At 39.5% G+C, this 27,144-nt stretch overlaps 1 protein-coding gene across 2 annotated transcripts in view; it reads left to right on the top strand.

The window, feature by feature from the left end:
- The window catches only part of NRG3 (neuregulin 3), a 332,122-nt gene extending 309,049 nt beyond the window's left edge, over nt 1-23,073 (top strand). Inside the window, exons 6-9 of one of the 2 annotated variants that reach the window (XM_058029609.1) lie at nt 2,280-2,406; nt 9,506-9,633; nt 16,668-16,835; nt 20,908-23,073. In XM_058029609.1, coding sequence (XP_057885592.1) covers nt 2,280-2,406; nt 9,506-9,633; nt 16,668-16,835; nt 20,908-21,415 — 931 coding nt within the window. In that variant the 3' untranslated portion in view covers nt 21,416-23,073. Of the gene's footprint in view, nt 1-2,279; nt 2,407-9,505; nt 9,634-16,664; nt 16,836-20,907 lie in introns of both variants that reach the window. The other variant, XM_058029608.1, reaches the window with a different exon arrangement.
- The last annotated feature ends 4,071 nt before the right edge of the window (nt 23,074-27,144 follow it).

Genomic DNA, 27,144 nt, shown 5'->3' with positions numbered 1-27,144 from the left:
AATTATCATTTTGTATGTTTATGAGAGGTTCCCAAAATCTGATGCTCTGATCATTTTTCACTATCATTGTTCATGCCTTAGATAAAGTCATGCAAAAAATTCCTGAAGATTCCATAACCATTCTGGAGACCAAGCAAGAGGCTGGTTCTCCAGTAGGACATAGGAACAGATGTGCTAATTTCCTCAGTGGATGTAATTTAGCTGGTCAGAAAATAGTTCTTAAAAACACTAAGGTTGCTGTTATGAATCTCCCCTGGAATTTTATGAGAATCTGAAGAGCTCATTTGGACATTTTACAAATGTAATTATTTAATTTCACTGGATTAAAAATTTAGCAGATATTAAAAATATTTTTGAAAGAGATGTTTCAGACTCAACTGACTAATTTAATTGACATTATATTCCTTCAGATTAATTATCTATTATTCAGATTATTCCAATATTAATTCTACCAGTTTTGGCTAAAGAAAATCTTGAATGTTTTTGTGAAATTATTTTGAGAAGTTATTTCCTCACCTACCTCTATTCATAGATTTTACTAATTATGAGCTCCTAGCAATACTCAAAACATGCAACTCATATTTGTAAATGGTTACAATATAAATTCATTCCTCACCATTTTCTTCAAAATAGAGTGCAAGCAGAAAGCCTAAGAGGTGCTCAGAGTCCTGCATTTGTTATGGCTTGTGACCTCTACTCAGGAAACGAGCTGTAACAAATACTTCTAAGCAGGTACTTACAAATTGTTGAATTTAAAGAAATGCTTACTTTGTGTCACACTGAACCAAAACGAAGGGACTCAAAAAATATTAAAACTATCTTATTAAAATTGAATAGCTTGACAATTGAATATCTTACAATTGAGAATTGTGATACTTCTCACCACTTACTTTCATTTTGAGGGAATTTGTCCTCTCTCACAGGCCCCTCCACTGAACACGTAACTAATTCATTTTCCTCTGCTTTCTTATACCTTACAGCAGTAGACAAGAGATTCCACTGTGAATAAGAAATTCAGATTAATTTTATACTTCATTCAGTGTCAAATTCACTATCTGACACAAGATTCTATCAAGCTTAATGATGTCACAAGGGTTTCCAAAATCAAATCACCAGAAATTTTTCAAAACGCTGCTGAAGCTGCTTTGCTGAAATTCATATTTCAGTATGTTTAGGCTGTGTTTTATTTATCTCTTATAAATACTTGCCAGAAATCACTTCCTTTGGAAATTTGGCTCAGCACCAGTTGCTGTCCAAAACCTGCTGGTGGTATAATGAAATGCTGCTGGTGGTGATTCCTTGACATTGCTGGGCTGTTTCCAAGGCCATTGTAGGTTCACTGCTGGAGATGCATCTTCTGGAGAGAGAAAGAAAGCAGGGAAGGAAAGAATTAAAATGGTATTGTGAAGTTTTTGCTCATCATTGTTTAAAGCTGATAGTCCCAGACAATGTAGCTTATCACAAAAAAAAAAAAAAAACTGATAAAAGAGCTTAAATGTGTTTTGCTAACAGTTTTTACCCAGCTGAGATAACTTTTTGCAGAAGATAAAAGTAATGTTTAAAGTTTGCTGTCTCATATCCTCTTTCATGTAGAGAAGTTAAAAAACTGTTTGTCACTTCCACTCAATACAGTGTGGCAGAAACAGAGAAAGAGAAAGTCTTTGTTAACAGTGTAGTTATCTCCTGAATAATGCAAGGGATTCATCCAGTGGTATTCCTAGCTCTGACAGGGTGGATTATAGTATAATAACTCAAAAACACATTCTCAGTGGCCATACTGACATTTTTTCCAGGTTTCAGCATATAAGCAGAAGCTGCTCAATATAAGATGTGTTATAGGTCAGGTCTAATCAGCCAGCAGAAATCTTTGATTCTTCATCAATTTTTATAGCCAGCAGGGGCTAATGCCTGTTTTTTTTGCCAAAACCCTTTTTCCAAATCAGAGCAAAATGCTTTTTTATTATTCACACTGACTTGCAAGCTATTGTTAAATGTGCAATAGATGATCTTACAAAACCCTGCACCAGCACAACGAGCATGCTATTCTAGTGCTCTGAGAATAGAAGGTATTTTAAAACACAAGAGAGGGGTTTTTTTCCCCTTTGTTAAGCCTTGCCAGGAAACAACGGCTGCACTGGAATATCAGACATCAGTGAATCAGCTCAGCTGGCTAGCAGGGTGAAGTTTTGAACAAAGGGAGCTGTGGCTATAAAAGTATCATGGCTCTAGCAGAAGATCAAGTGAGCTCTTTCTTACATGGATTTCATTTCTCTCTGCAGGAAGCAAACCAAGCAGATCCACGAACAGCTGAAAGAAACGCAGAATAGGAAAACCTACAGCCTAAACGCTTCCAGCATGATGGCAAAGTCAGAGTGTCTGGCACAAAGCCAAGTCCAGCTGCAAAATGTAAGTAATCCTGCCAGCTACAGCACTTAATAGCCTGGCTGAGTTCCTGCTGCTGATGGCAGCACATCGTCACGCTGCTATTAACATCTGAGCAATGGGAACCACAATTCTCACCCCTTTCATAAAATGTTTTCTATCAGCCTCTTAATGGAAAGCAGGGATTTTTTTCTAAAGTTATTTCTATGGATCCTGGTACATTTTGTTCGTGTGGCAGACTTTGCTGAACCCCCCCAGCTCTGCATTCAGCAGTAGAAATTACTCTTATAGTTTCCTGCAATATCCATACGTGTCTGTATGTGTAGTGAGGGTCCTTGAACTTAAATGATGTCACACCTTCCAATAATTTATGAACCTGCAGGAAAAAACACAGACATTTGTCACAGTTAATTCAGAGTGAATTCAAAATCTAGAACTAAATTTACACATGTAAACAAATGCCCAAGGGAAGACCATGCAGATGGTCTCATTTTTCTGGGTCTTTATTTTAAGGTACTTTAGTTTACAGAAAGAAATTAGTCTGTTCAAACTAAATTTGAAATATATTTAATCATTTTCTGAATGTAATTATATGTAAGTCATTACAGTCTCACAATCATGAAATATGTAAAGCGTGTTTGAAATAAGGAACTTGAAGACAACCAATTTATTTAGCCCTGGTATTTTTTTAGGAAGATATTTTCCAGTATATGTCATTCTCTTTCCCCTGCTTACATGCAATCAGTGCTGCCTTACTTTGAACAAAGCCTTTGGAAGAAGGATCCTGGTAAGCAATATAACAGGAAAATATAAAAGACATATAAAACCTTTCTAAATTATTAACTCCTTTTTTAAAAAAATAAAAAAGTATCTTAGTGTTGCTTAAAGGAATAACTTCCCTATTTGCCAGATTCCATCAAAATAGTGGGAATTTAGCAAAAGTGAGCACTCCTGCCCACTTAACCAAAGACTTCTGAACTCCTAGTTCACATCCAATTAATTTAGAGATAAATGTAAGCCCTTTTAACCAATTTAGAGTAAGCAGAGCCTCCCTGCTAAGACACAGAGGCTGTGAGAGCATTGCTGGTATTCACTTAAAGTTCTGTATTCACCACTGTGGTGCCCGTATGCTCATGATATGCTTTGTAATTCAGGAAAAATACACTCTTCCAAGAAGGAAGATAGCTCCACTAAAATGACATAATCACAATTTGGGGAACCTTGTGCAATTTTTTCTCTCAGTTCATTCAGCCTTATTTCTAACCCCTAAACAAAAGAGCTGTTGAGAGTGTTGTTGTTTGTAATGATGGCAGCAAAAGGTAAAGTTCAAGATCCTTTTGTTCTATCCTATGAAATAACCCTTGGTTAACACTAAGAAATGCTCTTTGGCATTTTCTCACTGTAATTCAGTGCAATATTTTGTCATTTTCTTTTGCCACAGCCATAGCCATAATGGCTGAAATAGCAGTTCATGCATTCTGGGCACAGAGATTGAACACCATCCTTATATTTACTATTTTAATCCAAATTTGATTTTTAGTTTTTATTTCTGTTCAGCCTGACATTATGAGTGCTGGTAATTAACACACCATTTTCTTGTCCTTGTGGCTGTTTGCAGGCAACTGTTTTCTCCTTGCCATTAATGCATTCTCCCTTTGGGAAGATAGGAAGGAAGGAAAACAGAATGACCTTGTGCAGGATGCAGTGTAATAGCAGTTTTTATTGTTAGGAAGATTTGAGTGCAGGAATGCACGCAGGCAGCTCATGAAATATTTACAGAACTTGCCAGATTGGAGGGGGGAAAGGGCAGGGGTTTGGTGAGGCAGCAGAGAAGGGGCTTTGGGAAGGTGTTTTGTAGGAATAGCTGAGTGACTGCCCCTGAGAGGCCAGAGATCTGCCTGGGGTGTATGTGCTGGGTGGGAAGGGCAGCAGGCAGCCTGAGTGGGATTCCCATCTGCAGCTGCCACTGCCTGCGCCTGGGGAGAAATCCTGGTTCTCTCCATTGCCAGGAGCTAACAAATAAACTTAAATAAATGAGGGCACTTACTTTGTGGAAGATACTCCTCCAGTCTGGCATTTTGGTTTAGGTAATCCTGGAAGTTGTTTCTTTTCCCACTCCATGTGCTCCCCCTACAAGCAAGAGAGTTTTTCCATTTTTGCCACCCCTCTGTCTTTCCCTAGAAGATTATCCCAGATTTTTCTCTTGTCTCTTTTGAATAGACCTGGTGATGCTTTCAGGCTTTTCACACAGCTCTCTCTTCTGCAGAGCAGAATGCTTTTGTGGAGACCTGAGAAAAGCTGCATAAGGTTCCCTATTCTTGATGACTATTCTGAAAGAACCATCACCTTTTGACTGAGAGGTTGCTATATTTAGTAAAGAGCCCATCTATTTTTCCAAATGTGTTGCTTTAGAAGGAGGTTTAACTTATTTCCCAAGGCCCAGGGTGTAGCAGACGAGGTTGCAAGAGGTTTGTGGCTATAAAGAGCTTGACCAATCTCAGTGCAGTAATTTTTCTTCCCATACTCAAGTGTATTACATCTCCTCCACTCCCTGCCTCTGCTCAGTTGTGATTCTGAAAAGTGAAATAAAGGGGTGGATTTTGTGGGAACAGGACAGCTGTGTTCTCTCTGAAGTCCTGCTGCTCATCACTGGTAATTGTGCTCATCTGTCTCATCCTCAGTAGCAATTTCAGTATTTTCTTAGAGGTACAAATTAGATGAAAAATACTGTGTACTGTAAGAAGGATTCATAAATATCTGTTTGAACACAGCTCCTAGGATTTCCTGAATCTCCTCCAAGTCCACTACTTTTCCAAAACATTCTGGCAGCAACACACTTAAATTCTTGCTGGGTGGTTCTTGCTAGGGTTTCTAGCCTCTTGGATTTAAAGACTAATGCACTGGTAATCTTGCTATAATTCTTCAGCCAGGAAGAGATGTGCCAGCTTTTAATCCAGGATCTTTGAGGTACACAGGAGATTGAGATTAATTTCACCTAATACATAAAGCCTAGAGCTTCTAAAGTATTATGTACCCCATCCCAAAGAGATCATCCTCCTTTCAAGAGATATTTAAAGGGCTGCAGCAAACAGTTAGGTCTCCACATAATCAGAAGGAAGGAAATTGTCATTCTCCCTGTCTAGAAAGGCAAGTGCTTGGGGCACCCTCACACAGCATGCAGGTGGCAGGAGGAGCTGGGGTGGCTCCTGATTCCTACAGGAGCCACATAAAATCAAGGGTTTCTTTTTCAATTCTCACAACTTGGTAAATATGTCATGGGAAAAAAAAATTTAAAGATCAGCTGAAACCTTGACATTCCTTTAGTGATTCTGAGAATTGTCATGGCTTTTTAAAGTGGCCTTTTTCATCCTTGTGGTTTTTAATACCTTCTCCCATGGTACCAAGGGGATCTATTAATTTCCCATCACTGTCCCTCTGAGCTGGTTAATATGCTTTTCATGCTGTTCTGTGTGGTTTCAATTTTCACTACACTTGTTTCTAGAAGCTTCCAACCACTAGCTCGAGGTTTCTGAAATTCTTATAACGAGGGACAAAAAAATGTTCCTTTTGCATCTTGTTGCCTTTTGTTCATAGTAGTAGGAAATAAAATCTTTCCATTCACTGTGATAGAAATGCAATTAATACATGTCAAGCAAGAGATACTTTAAGTCTTTTAAAGAATTACTTTGGGGTTTACGTGAATTGCCATTTGATTTATCAGCAGAGACCAAGAGCAAATTTCCCATTTCTGTATCACATGGCTACTTAGGAAGAGGTGCCAGAATAGACAAACCTGAATTTTCTGTCCTCTGTCTAGAGGCAGTGTTGGCAACAGAACATACAACCAAACATAGGGGAACAGTAAGGATGTTAAATGTACCACCTGATGAGCTTCTGTGCCAGTTCAGCCTCCTCAGAAAAATCTCTGGCTCTTTTCCTCCTTTAGACAACCTCTCTGAATGTCATTTCAAGCTGACCCCTCTGCTTCTCAGCCCTTCTGAATGGGATTTCCATATCACCTCTCTTTCAGTGCCACATGAATTTCTGGAAGTTTCACTGTTTTGGGGGAATCACTGAGGGGAGGAGCTGAGTAAAGCCAGGGAGGGATGGATGTTTGGTTTGCCTAGCACCAGGACAGCAGTGTCAAGCTGCTCTGGAGCATTCCAGTGGCATTTGTTATCCCCGAACCCCACATTTCAGAACAGGGAATTCAAGGCTAGAGCAGATGAGTTATGTGCTCACAGCCATGCAGCAGGTCAGTGACAAAGGCTCATTTCTTGTCTCCTGGCTCAGGCTGCCTTCACAGATTCACTTAGCATTAACTAGCAGGGGGTGGAAGTTTTATTGTCAGAGAGATGAGTAATTGCACATAATAGATTATTTTCTCAACGAAACAATGAAAAATGGAAAATTTTGCGATTTTTTTTTTAAGCAATCATTATTCTTTAATTTATTTAGCCATATGTCTCAGTGTTTTCCAGTAATTGCTCAAACAAGAACAGATAATTAACCAAGAAGGCAAAAAAAAATGTTAAAAAACCCAGATACAGATAAGCTTTCAGTGATGCTCTCAGCCTACTGGAACAGGCCTTTGAAAGGGTTTCACAGCTTATTCTCCCTCATGGCTGAGCATTTGGCAGCTCACAGCAGTCAGAGGCTTCCAAGGAGCTCAGCCCAGGTGAGAAGTGAGCTGTGAGAGCAGCGGGATGAACCCTGCTGGATTTTAGGTGGGGAATGATCCCATGTTGTCCTCCTGGGGCACCAACTGGTGCTGCTCTAAGCTCTTCACACCAGTGTGAAGGTGTTTTCCTCCAGAGGTGATCTTGGAGAATGGGTGTGGCACTTGGAGTTAAGCTAAAGGAGAATACACCCAACTGTGTTTAAATATATTAAAATGTAGTAATAATGTGGTGCATCCAGATGTGTTCAATTACATTGTTAGAATTCCCTGTATATTAACACCCTCAATTTAAACTAATTTACATTTTCATTGTAGTGAATGTTATGACTGTGCATTAAGTGGTGTATCTGAAAAGGGGAAAAATGTTCAGTTGGGGGAAAAATACCCTTTGTAGGCTGTGCCTGGGTGGTGCTGGGTGCTGGACCTTCATTAAAATTTGCTGGTCAGCATCAGAGCAGCTTCTAGAGTCCTGGTGTTCCTCAGCTGTGATGGGGAAAGTCTCTGTGTACCACTGCTCCAGCCCACATCCACCCGAAACAAGGATGTAGCAAAATGCAGAGCTTCTCTCTGCTCTTCATTATGTACTTCAGATTCTTGGTCTTATGGGCCATTCAGGCCTTCAGTGTTGTACCATGAACAAACTCAAAAAAAGGACAGAAATAGCTTCTTGGCACTAGCAAGCCATTCTTTACATAGCTCAAATTGATTTATTCAGGTCAGAAATCAAAGCCAGTTTCATTTCTGCAGCTGGCAGGAGAACTATTAAAGTTTAAAACCTTCACCGATGCGAGTACCTTAAAAATCATATTTCTGTCTGAATATTTTATCTACAACATTTACAAGTGTCATCTAAGATCATGGTAACTGAAAGTAATGGGAGTGGAATATGTTTCTTCTTATTATTTCAGTTGTGTTTGCTTCATGCATGCAGCACCATTTTTGCATATTGCCACTCACAGGTTTGCCTTCAGAAGCAGAAAAACAATGATTTTATGTTTAATATGGGTATTTCACTCAACACAAAGAAGGAGAGGAGCAGTGGAGAAAAATTTGAAGAGCTGTTCTTTTATCTATAGAAATTGATCATAAGAAGTGTGACTGGCTGGACTAAAAGTACATGTAACCTATTTTTAAAAGGGAATATTCCTGTATGACTTTGCTTTTTGATCTTGCTGAAGTCTACAGAAATGTAGATAAGAATAAGTGAGAGTCAGAAAATAACAGTCTGTTGTTTTAATGAGTTACTGGTCTTTTGTTAGACAAAACTAATAATTATGAAGAACTGTCTTTTGAAAGGATGCTTACTATCCTCTCCATGATTTTTTGTGATATTGTATCATAACAAACATTTTTCACCACTGTGATTTTTTTCTCTAATATTTTAATTTGTATTTTCTTTCTAAAATATGTCATCATGTAATCGCTGCCACGATACAAATTTATTTTAAAGATAGCATGGACATCTAGGTGTCTAGTACTAAAAATAAAAAGCAAAAGGAAAACAGGCCTATTAGTTTTAGTGCAGGTCCTTGTAATGCAAAGTAAAAAGTAAGTCTGAAAAGGGCTTTATTTTTCACACCTGAGTGGAAATGTGAGTTACCCTCTCATATCTCTGAGATATTGCCCAGTGACCACCAACAACATGGAATCTTCTGGTAAGCCAAAGTGCAGCTTTTTAGTGCAGCTTTTTCTTTACTTCAACTTTATGGCTCCATAGCGGTTGGGAGACTTTTTTTTTTTTTTTTTTTTTGAAATTGCAGTTGAATCACAAAGCAAAAAGAACAAATCTGTTCTTCGTGTCTAGTGTCTGCTTTGCAGACCTTTGTGTCTCACTGTGTGCCCAGAGACTGCCCGACACCCACACCTGCCGCAAGAAGAATTATGTTTACACTGTTCTTACTAGCACAGATACTCCCAGGTCAAAAGTTTCAGACTGGTTCAGAGAGATATCTGGCTCTGTGGATGGGATTCAAATATTTTTCTTACTTATCTGATGACACAAGTGCTGTTTCAGTTTGGTTTTCATAGTTGTACATGCTGATGATGAATGCAGTGTTTGACTGAAATCACCAAAGGACCCAAGAAGTTGCTGGCTGTCCTCTGAGATGTGTTTTGTGATCTGTCTCTGCATGGACAGCCACAAAAACAGACTTCTAGTCAAAGGGATCATTGTTCCCATCATTGTGGGCAGATCAGTCTGTAATTTTGCTGCTAAGGCTGATATCAGTGTTTTGATGTGCAGAACGTAATAGGGGTAATGGTTACTAGCCCTTTCTGTTGTGTAAACAATACTGAATGAATGTGTTACTTGCAATGCCTAATTCTGATTTTAAAATGCACTAGAGCACTTCTTATCCGTCTCTGATATGAATTCAGAGTGAATAGCATCAACAATGTACTTTGTCTTGTGAGTATTAATTAATTTTATTCTCTCTGCCGCAGTACTCAAAGCCAGATAGGCACCCGGGGCCCATTCTGCACAAAGTTATGGAGTCTAGTTTTTCAGGCACCCAGTCCTTCCCAGAGGCCTTGTCTCCTGACAGAGGAACCCAGCCCATCAAGCACCACAGGTGAGCAAGCATCTGTCTGTGAGAGCAGCCTGGGAGGCTGCAGAGCTGCTGATCCGTGTGCAGGGTTGTGCTGTGCTGGCTCTGGGTGAGCTGCTCAGTGCCCAGCACAGCCTCAGCCAGCTTGTTAACCAGATGTCCAAGCATTTTCTTAGCTGCAGACATAAAAGGTAATGGGGATGCTCACTGCCTTCCTCAGTGGGTCGTGCCAGTCCTGCAGGAAGCATTTGCAGGCACCATCCGAGCTGCAGGCACAGCCCAGCCAGTGGAGCAGCTGGAGGAGGAACCATTAAAAACAAGACTTTCCTTATCAATGTTCATGAAGTCAATGACTCATTGCTGCAGAAAGACTTGGTTGCAAATTTCCAGCCCTTTTTAGTGTTTCCTTAAACAAAAGATACATGAAATGAATAATGACTTATTTATGAAAACATGGTGGCCTTTGAAAACGAGTCTTATAAAAGTTTGGTTAGTGGTTTCCAAGAGGAAAAAAAAGAGGAATTTCACCCATTACTGGATGAGATTCAGATTAGAATTCTCCTTCTAACATGTTTTTGGATGAGAAAGACTGCAGGTGCTTCATTACAGGACTAGAAACCAAACTGGAGTCTGGTACAAGCAATAATGTTGGTGGAATGACAGTTGTAACATCTGGTCCAGTGCACAGAGAGAGAGAAAAAGGCTGAGAAAAATGAGTTTGGAATTTTTTCAGGTAGATAATCTGGAGTGGAAGACATGTTTATTAAAAGGATTTTCCTTTTTAATTACTTTAGAAAAAGTCTGGGATTGCATGAGGTTATGATCTGGCTTTTGTAGTATGTGGTGCATTTTCAGTGCAGTCTCCCAGCCAGCTATGTGGTTTTTTTCTCATTTGAATAAGTGATCTGCTTACCTACAAAGTGCCACACATAAACCAGAAAGGGATATTTGGATTCTATCTATTTTTACCTTACTTAAGCCTTTAATTTGGCATGGAAAAAAAATAATGCCAGTTGTCATGTCAGATCCATTTCTTAGGTCTTTTTCCTTATTACACAGAAATCTTCAAAACATGCTTAATAATTTTATTAAGAATAGATGAACTATGGGTCTGTTTCCTAGAATGCTTTCTACAGAAGTTCTGGGAAGAATTTTATCACCATTTAGTCACAACATGAAGTTGAGGAAAAAACTCATTCCCTTACCTTTTAATAGTGTGATTATAACGTCCAAGAAATGGCTTTGCTTTGGAACTATTGTAAGTGGGATGACTAGTTAATTTATAAAGAATTGTTTTGCAGTTTTAAAGCTTAAAGTTTATTGTACAAGGTCCTTGTTTTATAAAAAGTCAACAGACTTGAACGTTTAAGACTTACAAGACTGTGTTTAATTTATGTGCCATGTAAGAGCTTCCTAATTTATTTTCTAAATAGTGCTCACTATTTGGACAAATGGTCAAATGAGGATTTTGTACCAAATATCTGTTCATTTCATTCCAAACCTGACTGAGCCTGGAAAAAGTATATCAGCTCTGCAGGTTCTCTCTTTTGTGCTGTTCTAAATTATATTGTTGTTTTATTTCTGCTTGCTGCAGAAATACTTTGCTCGACATCCACACCTGTTTTCTCTGCTGGTGTTTTCAAGGGCACTAATGATGGGTTATCATTTCTTAAAATCAGGAGCTGGCTGCTACCAGGTCCTGAAACTAATAAATTTTGGCCTGGAAGACTGTCCGTGTAGGGAATCATTTGGAGTTGTTGAAATGAGACTGACAGAGACTGGCTAATTATTTCACTCAGATTATGGATAATAGCAACTTTCTGTCTCAACAAACCTCAGCTACACAAAAAGAATTAATGCAGAGATTAGGTTGAAAACTGAAATTTAATCTCAAAAAATATTTAGCCTGTGTTATCATTAATCTCCTAAAATATTTTGCCTGCATTGTGCACTGCTGTTACCATAGAAGAATGTTACATCTTCTGCTTGCATATGTAAAATAACTCTTAGAACAGTCAGAATTCAAAATTAACAAATGTGTTTAATCAGTAAACTTCCTGCAACGTATACAATGTGCTCAAAAATTTGTCTTGGATGATCTGTTGATCTTGGTAAGAAGGAAACCCATACTGCCTTATTTTCTGATAGAAATAAATTAGAGTTTTGTTAATTATGGGTTGAGTTGTGTTCCCTTTGAATAGCAGTTTCCTTGGTAATTAGTCATCCTGACTTTCATTCATGGATGCAGTCATCCTTGATTTTAGAGGGATTCATTTCAGAGAATGCCATGATGAAAGCCAAATGCAGAGGCTTTCAGCCTGGAGCAGTTGTATTGTCTTATAAAAATGTCAAAATAGGATAAACTTACCCTAAAATTAATAATAATTTGTGTTTTCATTTTTAATGAACTTTTCACACCACAAAAAACATGGAAAAGATTTTTTTTTTCACTTGGTAAGCATTTTACTCTTTATGCTGCTAATATAAGTGATTCAGTTTACAGTAGAGGAAAGAGTAAATTATTTTGTAAATAAGGCTATTGAATTTCAAAGAGCAAGTATAGCTAAACTAAAGCAACTAGGAATGTAAAGGCAGAGGAAGCCTGAAAGGAAGAAGGTGTAAGGAACCTGCTATTTTCCCAAAGAAAAAGCAAAACAGTTGGTGGGACAGAGATAATAATTGAAGCAGTTAGGGAAATCCTGAATGAATAGATTTCATTTTTTATTGGAAAGTTGGGATGACTATTTGAGGACAAACGTTGAATATGAGCAGAACCAAATGTATGAAAATAGACATTCCTACAGTCAAAGTGGAAGTAAAATGTGGAAATCAAAGCTCTCAAGATAGTTTGGTTAATCTTGATCCAAAAAAAATTTGGAAGAACAAAATTTCATGTCTGGAAGCAAAATCTATAAAAATGGGGACTGTGACATGAGATGATGGATTAGCAAGTGTCAAATATTTAGGAAGATGAAAAATTTATCCAAGTAGGAACCAATTATGCTGAATCTGAATAGTCAAGATTTTAGGACAGATGTGGGGGAAGAAGATTCTTGCGGTAGATATAAAAAAGGCAAAAAATTGTTTACTATCCTACCAACAGCAGATACTGCAACATGTGCACTGCTGATTGCTTTTGTATTTGGTGGGTGTGAGTTAGATCTCCACACAAGCTCAGTCACTGCTGTCATGTGTGTAATGCCTTTAAGGGGAGAGAGTAGGGAGAGGCAGAAAACTCTAATGTGTGTGCACAGAGGTGCTTAAAAGGCAGATGTTAAGGACTTGTGTTGAGAAGGGAGGACATTCACCAGGGCAGCACTCAAAGAATTAGTCAACACTGGGGACAGACATTTTAGTGCCAAGGTCACTGAACAAAGCTGGAACACAGCACAGTGTGAGAGTGCACCACTGTTCCCTCACCTGGCTGAAATGGCCTCCCAATTGCCAGGGACTCACACTGCCTTCCCAAGCCACGATGAGGAATGAATGATTCATGTTCCATGGAAAGTGTTACAAGTCTGTCTTATGTCAGTCTTCAGGAGGCTGGAAAGGGTGTAGAAAGGACTGGAAAGACTGCTGCTTAGGAATACATGAGAGCAAGCACAAGAGAAGTAAAAGACCTATTTAAAAGGAAGGAGTGTGGTGGCACATGTACCTGCTGAATATTCATCAGAATTAATTTCAAACTGAAAAGAAGTCTCAGAGTTTTCAATATAGAACAACATTATGTAATAGTAGCCTGGATATCATCATCAATTTAGGATGGAAGTTGATCAGTGCACTACAGGAAGTGAATGATGAGGTTATGGCAGATGATTAAGCTCAGTGTATCTGATGTACTTTGAATACTCTGTTCCCTTTTCTATTGTTCTATCACCAGGATGGTGACCAGATGGCACAGGTAGCATTGAAGGATTTTCATCAAGTTCCCAAGTCCCTGAGTAACCTCAAAACAGACTATTCCAAATACAAGAATGTTATGACGGAATCAATAATGCTCACATTTCAGAAACCAAGAGATTTGTAGCTGTAGACTGTATTTATTAATGCTGAAAGTCTCAGTAGTTGATCCATACAAATGCTAGCAGTAGATTGTCTAACAGCCTAAAAAGGTGGCTCTGAGGGGGTATCAGAGGACACTGGCAGCTGGTTTAGTCATTGTATTTACTGGGTGGTTTGTAGTTAATTCAGAAGCAGTATAGAATGATCCCAGAGTTACTGTAAAAACACTGCTGGTCTTCTCTTCATGAACATGGGCAACTGCACTTGGGAGTTGTGTATGTGCCCCAAAAAGAGAATACTCCACCTGTAGGATCAGACTTGGTTTTCACTCAGTTGCTCAACCCAAAGAAAATTCTCACACAAAACAATTGGCAAGAATAAATCCCAAGTTCTTCCTTAACCTTAGGATGGTTGAACTGCTTTTTTCAAAACATTAAATCATCAGAACTGCATTTTTCCCTAGTTTGTGCGTCACTTGTGAACCACTTCATGCATATTCTGATTTTTTTATTCTGGAGTAATTGATTGATAGATTTTAAGGACATATTTGCTACAGCTTTATGTATTGGTCTGCTTTATTGAATGGCTCACTTATGTGGGCTGGTTTCTTTTACCCAGTGAGACTGGAGTGCAGGGAGGAAGAAACCACAATGTTGGCTAAAAGAAAACAAATTCCCTGAAGAAATCCAAAAACCATTGCTTGCCTGAGAGGGAGGAATTTTTCACATGAGTGATAGAGAAGTCTGAAAGGGACAGTGCATTTTCATTGCTGATATTCATACCAATTTTGTGTAAAAGGAAAAGCTTTGTGCTGAACATCCTTTTCCATAGAATTTTTAACAGAAATTCTTAGGGTTTTTTTTGGTGCCTGGAGAAACAACTGTTATCCTGCAGCTTGCAGCTGCACTGTCTGTAAGTATTTCCTGATCTTTAAAGAATTTTTCTTGTCCATGACCTCAAATGATTTTTGTTCATTCTTCCTTTGGTTTTGTTTTGTTTTGTGTTGTTGTGGTTTTTTTTCTAGCAGAAATGTTGAAAGCAGAAGAACCTTACATTAGCAACAAATTAGACTATGTCAGGGCTGGAAGTTGTGTAGTTGCAGGACCCCCTTTGGTCTCAGCATTTCTGCAGTTTATACCCATTACCTTAGGTACAGCTGTACGAGTTGAAATTATCTTTACTACAAACAGAGATTTTGTGAATTTGCATATGGAGATCATGTACTCTCATCCAACAAGGAAGATGCTCAAAGGCATCAAACCAAACACAAATTAAACAATAAAAGTTTCTAACTTTACAGATTCGTAACCAATCCAAAGTTTGTTTTTTACTTTTGGATTCCATTGATGACTACGCTCAGGTCAATAAAAAGCCCAAAAATTCATTATCCAGCACAAATTGTTAATCCACCTGCATCTTTTGAGATACCCTGCTGTATTAATCTCAGGCTCTCCTGAGCATAAATTGTCAATTATTTTGTGGTGGGGTAGTGTTATTTTACAGAGTAGGAACTGTAACTTGCAACTCAAACTCAGCCTTCAGAACTGAGAGGCCCGTATTTCAGGTTTTTAAAAAGGTTTTTTCACAGCCTCCTTAGTAGCAAAGGAAAAATCTTTTTAAGCAAGCATGAAAAATCCTGGAGGGAATGTTATTGCTATGGGTTGTTGGTCTTTTCAATAGAAAGCACTAGGAAAGTAAAGGCGTGGAAGAAGACAGAGGTTAGACTGCAATGGAACACTGCTAGCCTGAGCAGTAGGATAGAGAGTGTTGAATTTATTTCTTCTTTTAATTTTGGGCAGAAAATGTGGATTTTAATGGAAATGTACACTCAAAGAGAATTTGTCCAAGATGCTTGTTGCAAGAAAGAATTGCTCTGGGAGTAGATGTGGCCCTAACTGTAATTAAAGTTCCCACTAGGTAAAAAAAATCAGATTACTTTTAAGTCACATTATAATAGGAAAAAAAGAAGCAAACTTACCAAAAGTATTTTGCATTGCTGAATTCTGTCACAAGTTGGAATTATTCACACAGCCAAAAATAATGACTCTTAAAAGGCATCTAGAAAACCTATGTGAAGTTATCATTAAAGATGTAAGAGAATATGAGGTAACACATGCATTTCTGAGACCCAGAAGATGCCAAGAGAAATAGAGTAGCTGAAAAATGAATATTCAGTCACACCATGCAGTACTGAGACCTGTTAGCATTAAAAATGGGTTATGCCTTCCCTTAGCTCTGCATTCCCATATTTTTGCATTAGCAAATATATGGTTTATATAGCAAAACTGTGGGTTCTAGATACTTTTTCATTCCTGTGTGAAATGAAAAAAAAAATCCAATATCCTTCCAAAACACCAGACATTTACAAAACCAATTTTCTAAAATAAGTAGAAAACTATTACTTGTTTTTATCAAGTTCAAGTTTCTATTATATCATATAAAGAAACAGCATGGTATCAATGTATATAAACAATCTGTATATAAAACAGGAATAAAATAATACAGAAATACTGTTCAAGGTGGACAAAACTTGTCTTAGCTTCTTCAATCTGCAGTTCATCAGCTTTGCTTATATTCTTCACTTACACTTTTTCTCAGTTTAATGGCTTTGTATCAGGAAGCAGCACCTCACAGGATGATAGATAATATATTGGACTTTCAGTTTAGAATCTCATTTTGAATTCAGCTGTGGGTATGAGAGAGCTGTATTGTTTGTTTATGCTGTCTGAGGACTCAACTCTCTATAGCAGGATTATGATATGCAGCATGGAAAGGAGAAGCATCCTTCATCAAGTGCAAGAAAACATTTCATATAGTGGGCAATTATTTTCATTCTGAGAAAAGAGGTGATGTATTAAATAATGGCATAAACAGCAGCTAATGGCGGATTGTGCTATTATATTTCCATAGAGAATTTCTACTGACATCACAGACTGCCACAGCAAAGTTTATAAGAACAGTAATCCATGCATTATTAATCCTGAACCTTTACTTTGCAGAATTTTATGCTTTTGGTGTGATAATTTTTACTGTGCTCTTGGTGTTGTTCCTAGAAGTCTCTCTTCATGCTGCAGCCCAGGACAGAGAAGTGGGATGCTGCACAGAAATGCCTTTCGCAGGACTCCTCCCTTGCCTCGGGGTAGGTTCAGTGGGATTGCAGGACCAGCATATCAGCAGCTCCAGGAGTCCAGGATCACCGACCAGGACACCATACCTTGTCACGGGTGAGTGAAGCCAGCTTAGGGGCTTTGAAAATGAAATAATGCACGTTGCACAGTTGGTTTTCTGTAGATAGCTTCATACAGGTTTGTCTTCAAAAATGCACAAAGAATATGCTGCTTTTCCTTTCCCTCTTAAATTTAGTTTATTAGAGCACTGAGCTGAGCTGTACATAAGGTCTGGGTTTCAGAAGTGCTCCCGAGAACCTGCAGCTGCCTTTGAAGTCCTTTGCAATTGCTGAGATACTTTGCATAATATTTACATATCCCTATAGATTTCCAAAGACTTTTCAGAATATTACAAGCATATTTTATATGAAAACAGGAATGATATCTGGAATAGAATAAACCCCCCCCCCAGTTTCACCTGTAAGTCGCAGTGAAACCCTTCACTCTGACTTACAGGTGAAACAGGTGGGGTTGGGCGTCTGGTGACTTCTTTTAAACAAGTTTGGCTCACACTTGTGTCATTGTTACTGTTTGCTTCTGAGGAAAAATATTGTTTATTGCCTCTTGCAGTAAAACTATTATCGTTCACTTGTGTGATATGTGCATATAATTCCTCGTGAACATTTCCTATTGCAATTGCCACCCTTGCAGAAAGGAGCACATAGGCAGCCCTTCCCTCTCCAGTGGCATCGTGTGATGCAGGCTCAGGGAGGTGCCATAGCCTCCTCCCAGGCTGAGGAGAGAAGTACAGAAAAGCTGTGGGTAATTGCATTTACTCTTGTCTAGGACATGAGTGTGTGACCTTACAAGCATCAGCTTGTACTGGCCTGTATTTTGAATTTGCAGTTCTGCAAAATTTGATACTGGGACCAGACTGTGACCCCTTCTGGCCTCAATCCACTTAAGCACTTCATCTATATTTTGTGCACTAAGGATGTTCACCCTCTAAACATCTGCTGCTTTCACAGTGTTGGTGTTCTCATCAAATTTCCAGCCCAAACAAAAAGTTCCTTGTCCCCTGCAGAAATTACACTACTTCCTTTCTTCTCTTTTTCCACCTCCATCTTTCCCCGTTGGGACGCACAAATCAAAGAGGCTTGTGTCCCTGATTCTGTGGGCATCCTGAACTCGATCCAGCAGCAGCCTGGCTGAAGTGTAGTCAGGCCTGCAGAAGGTGGGGGTGTGTGTTCAGTGTAGGGCTGCCCCAGAGCCTGGCAGAGCCCCTGGAATGATCCCATCCATCTCAATGGACCTTCTTGTCAGGCTTCTACACTGCACACCTTTGGCCACAGGGCTCACAGCAAAGCTGCTGGGACTGTGCTAAGTAAAATCCATTTCATATTTAAAGTTTCAGTCCCTTCTGTCTCTCTTTGATATCTATTCTGAAAGGGGGCAGTAAAATTATTGTGCTTCTATCACTTTCATTGTTTAATTTGGATTCTTACACACTCTATAACATAATTGCTGTTAAATATTTATAAATGTTTGCTTTCGTTGCTTGGTTTTAGGAAGGGGGTGGAGAGAGAGCTGCACTTTGAAACACATGCACATGAATTAATTTATTCAGAAAAAAATTTTTTTCAGATAAAAACACAGATATATTTCTTTGGAGGAACTGTGGTTCTGGGAAAGTTAATTATAGGAGAATGTAATTAAGGTTCTGCAATTATAGTTCTAAGTCTCAGTCTATTGAAAACAGCAGCAGTCTGGTGTCACACAGAAGCATGGATCAGTTTGTAATTAACTAAAAGCCAAGTCTCACATGGTTTAGATTTAATATCCCTTTGAGTTTAATACCTCACCTGTTGCACACAGTGTATGCACTTCAATACAACCTCAGTTCTCCTTTGAAAGCCCTGTGAGCAGGGGCAGAAACATGTAATTCTGGCATAAAACTGGTATGTCTATCTGTATTTCAAAAAAATATTATGGAAATACACCAGGCATTTCGTTACATGTCACTGCTGCTGCCAGTTTAGTTTTCAAAATCCCAAGAATCTCTATTGTGGAATTGGCAAATGTTACTGTTTTCTCACCAAACCCATTTTAATTCAGTCTTTTCTTGGTTTTGCTTATATATCATCCATATAATACCTACATTGCATGTGAAATTCATTAAAAACATTCACTCCCTTTGTTTTCAGGGTGCAGCCCAGAATATATTTAGGGCCTGAATTACCAAAAAAGGGACTAATGCAACTGATGCGATCTCTCCAGCTATAGTCGTTTGAACAATTATATATAAGCAAAGGAAACAAGAATGGGCACAACCCAAAGGTCTGCACTGTTTTGTTTTCATTTGTTTTTTTTAATTGTCCTCCCTCAGGAATAATACCCCTGATGAGTATTTCATTCATCCTGAGAGCTGGTGTAGAAAGCCCCTCCATGAATGGCTGCAGGTGTGTCTGAGCATAGTGCCAATGTCATTAACCAAGTCTCAGATGTGAAACAGCTGCAGAGCACACACAGGAAGTTCTAGCACACATCCCAGAAAGCTGCTTGCTCCATTTTTCCCCTGGGTGCCATTTCCCAAAGCAATATCTCTTTCCCTCACCGGGCAGCAGAGTTCCCAGCCCTTCCTCCTCCTCACAGAGCTCCCAGATGCAGCCCTGGGGATGCCAGGAGAGTCCTGGTACGGGCTGTGCCAGCTCCACGCGGGCAGGGCGTGTGTGCAGCTCTTGTACAATCCCAGTGCCACCACACAGCCGGTAATCACAGCTCAGTGGCACTGTGCTGGAAAGGAGCCTGCAGTTGTCTCCTGCTCCCTCCTGTCTGACACCTGGCCAGGAGCACGGGGCCAGGGGAAGCCTTTCCAGTTAATTTCTGGTTGTGCCAGTACTGGACACGGCAGTTCCACACCATTCAGTTTCTCTTCCTTAACTCTTTTTCCGCTCATCCCAAAAAGCAGGAGGCACATATGAGTGGAAGGATATTCCTAGTGAGGTCCAGCAGGCTTAAGGAACTTTTGGAATAGTACCCTTCAAGTCAGAGCACCTGCTTCCACACCAGATGTAAATGTTGCTTTCCTCATCCATGGATAAAACATATTAGATTTACCATTACCTTGCCTTATTAAATAGTGATAAGCTGATTATAAATAAATTATGTTCTGGTACTGAGATGATGTCTGTGGTCCTTAGCAACCATGACTGGTAATACAGTAACTCCTAGAGCATTTCTGGAAGTACTAATTTCAGATGGGAAACATTTTTTTTTTTTTTTTTTGGTCATTGTTTATTTTATATTTATTATACTTTCCATTTCTGTTTTTTTTTAAGTATTTCTTGTAAACAAAACAGAGTTTGGCTTTGAAACAAAATGGAAATGTTGATACAAATTCACTAAGTCGCTTCACAATCATTAAAATCATGTTATAATGTGTGTTAGTGGACGATAAAGGATTTGTTTTTTTAACAGAATTACAGTGTCAAGAGAACACAGACATTTGCTCAAGTCCTATATATTATCTCTATTTCCAGTTGAAATCCAATAAAACAAATCAGGCCAGCATTACAAGTATGGGCTATTGATAAAAATATTTATTCAGAGGTACAGTGCACTTAAATGCTCTGCTTGTTTGAAGGGGAGTACAGACAATCATTCTTATGTAAATAAAGACTACACAACCATGAGTGTTTAATGTTCTTTTCCCCTGCACTTTTTAAAAGTGTTTTCCTAAAGCAACCATTTGACATTGAGAGTTCTGACACTGAAGAAAGTATCAATCCATTTCCCTGATCAGAAATCTACTAATAGAATTCCAAATTTATTTTCAAAGAAAATTAATAATACATTATATTACTTCTGAAATATAATACATATTATGTTACATACATATAACACTTCTGAAAGGTTTTAAAAAGAAATTTCCATTATTCTCATATACTGGTGGATGAAATGAGACTGAGAGAAAAGCAGTGCTTTGCCACTGGCAGATTTGAGAATCCAAACCAGTCTCCAGAGCCTGTTGTTTTCCCCAGGGCCCCACCGCAGCCAAGTGCTCCTCTATTTCAGGAGAAAGTGGTGTGTATCTCTTCAGCACAGTTCACTGAATCTCACACAGTGTCCCTGCTGCTGGTTGCTCTGACCGCTTGATCTACAACGAGAACTCTTTTTTTACTCTTTCCAGGTATTCATCCAGTGGTTTAAAAACTCCTCAGAATCCTTCAATAAATATGCAACTGCCTTCAAGAGAGACAACCCCATATTTTAATAACGTGGATCAGAAGGACTTGGTCAGCTATTCCTCTTCAAGGGCCAACTCCGTCCCCATCATCCCGTCTGTGGGCTTGGACGAAGCCTGCATGCAAATGCAAAATGTTCCTGAAGTAACAGGCATCAAATGGTGCAAAAACTCCTATTCTGCTGAACTTGTCAACGTGAGTTCCCCAGTCAGTAATTGTCTAATAGCAGAACAGCACGAGGTGAAAGTCTTGCTGGAAACTGTGCAGGAGCAGATCCGGATGCTGACGGACGCGCGGCGGGCGGAGGACGCGGAGCTGGCGGGCGCGGAGGCGCGGGGCGGCGCGAGCGAGAACACGGCCTTCCTGCCCATGAGCCCCACGGCCAAGGCAGAGCGAGAGGCACACTTTGTCCTCAAAAGTGACACGCAGAGGGACTCGGTACTCACCAAGTGACTCCGCCTGGGGGCTGCGGGAGGGCAAGTGAGAGGTCCGCGCGTTCGACGCTTTGCTGAACGGGAAGGGAGGAAGTTAAATACAAATTATTTATATGCATTAATTTAAGAGCATCTACTTAGAAGAAACCAAATAGTCAATCGCCCTCATATCATAGTGTTTTTTAACAAAATATTTTTTTAAGGGAAAAGTTCCAGGAGGGATGAAGCGTGCTTTTAGATGCTTTCCAGGCAGGATTTCACAGTTCCAGTTCCAGAGGACTTTTCCATGGTCCTGTTTGGCTGTCCGAAGGCTTAGGCTATGCATCTCCTTTTCAGTAAAGGCCAAGTACCGTCCTTAGATGCATTTCTGGTTTCAGGGCAGCACCGCAGTGAGCTGCTGGGCAGGGATTCAGACCCTGGAGAACATGTCCTGTAAGACCAACACAGATCCACTCCCCTCTCCCCCTCTGCTCTTGATTCCGGGTTCACACCACGAGATCAGGCACACAGACACCTAGTTCTGAGTTCTGGTACCTGCTGTGGAATGATAACAACGTCCCTGAATTGAGCAGATGCTTAACTCTTAACATTAATTCAATGTGTCAGTCGCCCCAAGAAAGTCAATGGAATCATTTATGAGCTTTGGGATTGGCCAAGAGTGGGAGCAGGATTGGGGTCTATAGAGATTCAGTGAGTCCACAGCTGCTCCATCTTCTGAGCTTTGCCTATCAGAGCTGCCTTGGTGGAGAGTGAGGAAGAACGAGAGGAAATGTATACACGTGTATTACAACAGGTTTGGTTTTGGTTTCTGGTTTGGTTTTTTTTAAGTGGAAACATAAACTCTGTTGTTCGTTAGCACCCCTCAACATTTCTAAACTTTTACACTTTAAAAGCATTTGTAAGCTCTCAAGGAGCGCTTCTCGGTGTGTGTGTATTTTTTTTAAACTTATTTTTTATTATGGCTTGTTCAGAGAAGAGTCAGGGAGATCCAGTATGATCAAAATCCAGCCAGTAAGTGTCCACGCTGCCTAATTTGTTCCTGCATTCAGTTCTCCAGTCACTTTAATTAATTATGGCTTAGGCTTGTGAACTTTAAAGCTTCAACCCTGCAGATGGTTCAGTATGGGCAGACCCACAGGCATGCAGAGATCTGACTCTGATGGAGCTTTCTAAGAGCAGATGGTTCCACCAAGTCCCTCCCTGCAGGGGATCAAGGCCTTAGAGAGGATGCATCATTCCCTGGTTGCTGTTCCTAATCACACTGTAAGTCCTTTTTGCATTAGCCTTCTTTTGAGTCCCTCTTCCCCCCATAAATTGTAACAGAATGTGCCAATTTTGCAATGAATTGGGTTCAGTGACACACCTTACTGGGATTACTGTCTTAAAATATCTCCTTATTCTCTGGGGGAAAAAATCCACTATAATAAATAATCACTAAATAGCCTTCCCTGGTTAGTGCCAGGAGATTGATTAAAAAAAAAAAAGAATATATACAGAATGTATTAAAATATTCCTTTGAAGCAAAATAATTGTTAGATTTATTAATGTGCCCCAGACTTTCTAGTTCACAAGTCTCAAGACTTCCCAAAATAGCACAATCTATCCCACAGTGCTGTTGTATGTTGAGTCAGAATAAAGCAATATCTTAACCTCTGTCAAGTAATTTTGGAAAAGAAATGCTGAAGGTGTATGTCATTTTTTTTTTTTTGTTGAGGCAGTAAAAAAATTTATTTTTGACGGTCTTCATTCAGCAAGTCTTATTTTTGGTTGCTTTTGTGATTTTGGGGGTACTTTTAAAGATAAAGTTGATGAAGTTGTCCTGTTTACAGAATTTTCTATGGCTGCAATCTCTGCTGTGTGTTTTCAACAGAAATGTATTTGAGAGCCTGCTATTGTTTTATGCCCCAGGATGGAGTGTGTGGTGTTCAGACTCCATTCTGCAAAGACAGAGCTTTTGTTGTAGCAGTGGGGGGGGGATCCCTGTGGGGTGTGGGCTCACCCTGGCATTTCCCTGCCATACGTGGTGCCTGGGCATAGTCTCACTGTGCATGAGCTCAGCTGGCTGTGGTGGGCATGGCCCTGAGCCCACACCAGATAAACCCTCTGAAAGGCAGGGTGCATTAGGTGGGGCTCAGCTTTGCACCCCTACAGTCACTGGACCTTTCTGTCCACACCACTTGCATCCCCCATCTCTGGACATGAGCAAAGGGAGCTTGCCTCTGCCCATAAGCCCTGTGAACATACCTGAATTTTCCTATTTTATGAAAACTGGGTGCTATATAAACCTCTGGTTCAACAGTTTTCAAGATGTGATCACAAGTAATGAATCGTTCACCATTAATTTCTTTGAGATGATCTTTCTGCAGTACAGTGCAGAATCCTGCCCAAACTGATGCTTAAAAATTCAATCTTTTCGATTCAGATGCAAGATTTTCCCTCCCCCAAGCTCTGCAAATTCACCTCTGGCAACATAATGGGAACACACAGCAAGATTTCAGCTGAAGAAAGGCCATGCCTTTAGGGAGAGAATGTGTTCATGCAGCACCCCCGAAAGACCCAGAAGAAGGAGACAAGCAATGTATTTAAGAGAATTGAATGTTTTACTGAATGATAGCTGAAGATCTGAAATGGTGAGGAAATCTTTGGTTGATGTTAGAGATACGATCTTGTACTCAGCAAAGGATGTGTGACTGTTATATGTTAACTGTTCTATTCAGTTCTCAGCATGTTTGAATAGAGAGACGTTAATATTAACCACTGACAGACTAGTGTATTATTTGTTCAGAGCATCACTTCAGATCTTACTGAAACTGTCATTGTTTGCAGAGGAAAACAAAAAGGGTTGAAAACATCCAACTAGGTAGCCTTAATGTTGTTTGTGTGCTTTTCTAATGCAACTGTTTTCCTCTGTGGACCTTCCTGTTTTACAGTGAATGGGGCAACATTTTCTCTGAGGTCTGTCAATTGATTGTGCAAAGCATCCATTTGAAAGCCGTACTGAAACAGCAAACATGGTAGGCCAAATTTTGCTTTGCTTCTGGTCCCACTGAACTCGTGGATTGGAAGGGATGCAAGTCATTGAGAAATGCAGTTAATTCCTAAAGTACATCTGTTCCCAGCCTTGGAGACAGTCTGTAATCCCCCTGGAAGAGGCTCTGAACTCAGTCGTTTATGTGGATCTTAATTAAAAATTTTATCTGACCTGTGAAGTTCCAGGTGTAGTCTGGTGTGAAAATTTGCACACATAGCATTGCATTCAAACAAACTGGGAGAGCAGCTGACTAAATAAATTGAACTTGCTCTGTACTGAGCAGAGAGAAAGCCTGTGTCTCCAGCACAGCACCATGGAGAATTGTGAGAGGTATATATCCTGATCTTTTTTAAAAAATTGATTTCTGTTTAGAATTTCTTCAAAAACAATCCAAAATAACCCTAAAAAAATTTTAAAACCAGTAGAACAATGCCAGCATTTGAAATAGGAGATGTGGGTAAGTATGAGCACATTTGTAGTGTTTACCATTGAAGAACCCTTCAGTACCCCAAGGCCCAAAGCTGGAACGTTGTCATTTCTCCAGGCACATGTTTAAATCAACAAATGGTTCTGTGGAACACGAGCCCTTCCGAATGCCTTTGGTACCTGGCCACGCTCTCAGCTGCTGTGTCAGTGCAGCAATGGCAGCATCTGTTAACAGAGGATCACATCCCGAATCCGTGCTGCTTGATGCCCACAAAGCTTAGCAGTCTCCCCTGTGATGTCAGCACTGCTGCACAAAAGGATTTATTTTGCCTTAGAGCATCCCAGCAGAGTATGAGCCCTCTCAGCTCCTTGGCTGGTGATAGGCTTGGGTTGCCAGCTCCATCTGGCACAGGCTGAGTGTCCCTGGCCAGGCTCAGCACCAGTGAACTTGGGATCAGTGTGGCTGATGCCAAAGCCACTCAGCAGCACCCTTCAAGTTTGAATTTTGAAATAAACAGGGAGCTGATGGCACGTGCTTATGACCAAGCATGTGCTCAATATGCTCCCAAATTGAAATGTTAGAAATTGATTCACACCTACTTCTCATGTAAGTAGGGAGAAAATCTGGATTCCTTTTCCCAATTTATCCCCAGGTTCCTGTAGTCTCCTTTTGGACGTTACTTGAACATTTCTTAGTCTTATAAGAAATTCTGAAAATGAATACCAAAGAACTCTGAAAGAGTCCTACTTGCAGTAAATACATTTGAAGCTTGAAGGAGCAGACCTGGACTAAAAACTGTGTTTGAAAGTGGTATTAATAATAATTGCCTTTCAATAAAATGAAATTTCCCAGTAAACTCCTTACCCCTATGGAAAACAATGAGTTTATAAAGTGATTTATTATCTTGTCATGAATTTAAAATATTTATCTTCAAGGAGATTGGGAAACCGCAAATATTTAGTATAGATTTTTCAACTTTTTGTGATTTTTTTGTTTTATTTCAGCAGCTTAACAGGTCAATGAACCCATTATCTGTATTGTCTGACACATAGTCATAAAGTCTCCTCTTTTGTGGTCCAAAAGCTGCAATGATAGATTTCCTTAAAGAGATCAAGATGTTATCTAATTTTATTTTAAAATTGTTCATAGAATAATACAGTTATTTATCTTGCTGAAAATATAAAGTGATGCAAACTTTTTTTGGTTCTGTACTGCATTATTGCTGAATTCACAGCAAGATTGCGCTTCCTTTGTTTTGATGTCTACTTACAGGAAAACAACTGACGCCCAATTTTCTGGTTTAGACTTGGTGTGGGAATTAGTAAGGATAAGAAGATTTTTAGAAAGTTGGGAAAGTAGGTTTTAGAAATAGAAAGTGAAAAGGGAAAAAAGCCGACACAACTTGGCACTTCCAAATCGTGGTATCAGGCAGGATTTCTGTGTTTTCCACAGGAAAGTTCAAACATTAAATAGAGATCAAAAAGCTACAACAGCAGTAAAATTACTAATAAAGTAGGCCTGTGTTTGGTTTGTGGGTTATTTTTTCATTTTTATTCCATGGCAATCAGAGGATTGTGCCAAGCAAATTGGAAGTCTCTTGCAAGAGATACAGCATGTATTAATAGTGTCTTGCAAGAAATACAGATTTTGTTAGAGACAGTGGAAAGTCATCACTGTAGCCCAGAACCAGAAAAGCCACAGTGGAGGAGGAAAGAGTCATCCAGTGTCTGCTGCAGGGGATGAGAGTGCTTTCATCTTAACAGTAAAAACCACTGCAGTTGTTTACTGTTGAAAGGTTTACCTGCTAGGAAAGGTAAATTATCTGAATTTATTAATGACCGCAGTGGTAGTGTTTGATTAAAGGAAAACGGGCAGAAATTTCCATTATTTTCCTGCTTGCCTTGTCCCTTGGAACAAATCTAATTATGTTTTGGTTCTGTATTATTAAAGCACTGTTTCCAGTGCTTCAGAGACAGAGTGCTCACACCTCACTGACAGCCTGCACTGACTCTTCCTTGCTTGAAAGGATTTAGCAGTTTCCTCTTTGATCAACACTCCTGTAAACAAGGAGTGATTTTTCTAATACCCCACAAGGCTGTTCTTGTGTCAGTTTTCCCAGATAAATAATAAAAATACAGCAAGACCACCTATAATTCTATTTTTTCTTCTTTGTAATATAAGAAACTATATATAATACTTGACAGCTGTAATGGAGAAGGGTTATTGATGACAGAAGTAAATAAACTATAGGATATAACGTATGTCAGCAGCATGGAAATCCTGTAATTGT

Source organism: Melospiza georgiana, chromosome 8, assembly GCF_028018845.1.
Source record: "Melospiza georgiana isolate bMelGeo1 chromosome 8, bMelGeo1.pri, whole genome shotgun sequence".
NCBI lineage: Eukaryota > Metazoa > Chordata > Aves > Passeriformes > Passerellidae > Melospiza > Melospiza georgiana.
The sequence above is the reverse complement of the archived record's forward strand: the minus strand, read 5'-3'. Positions and strand labels throughout refer to the sequence as shown.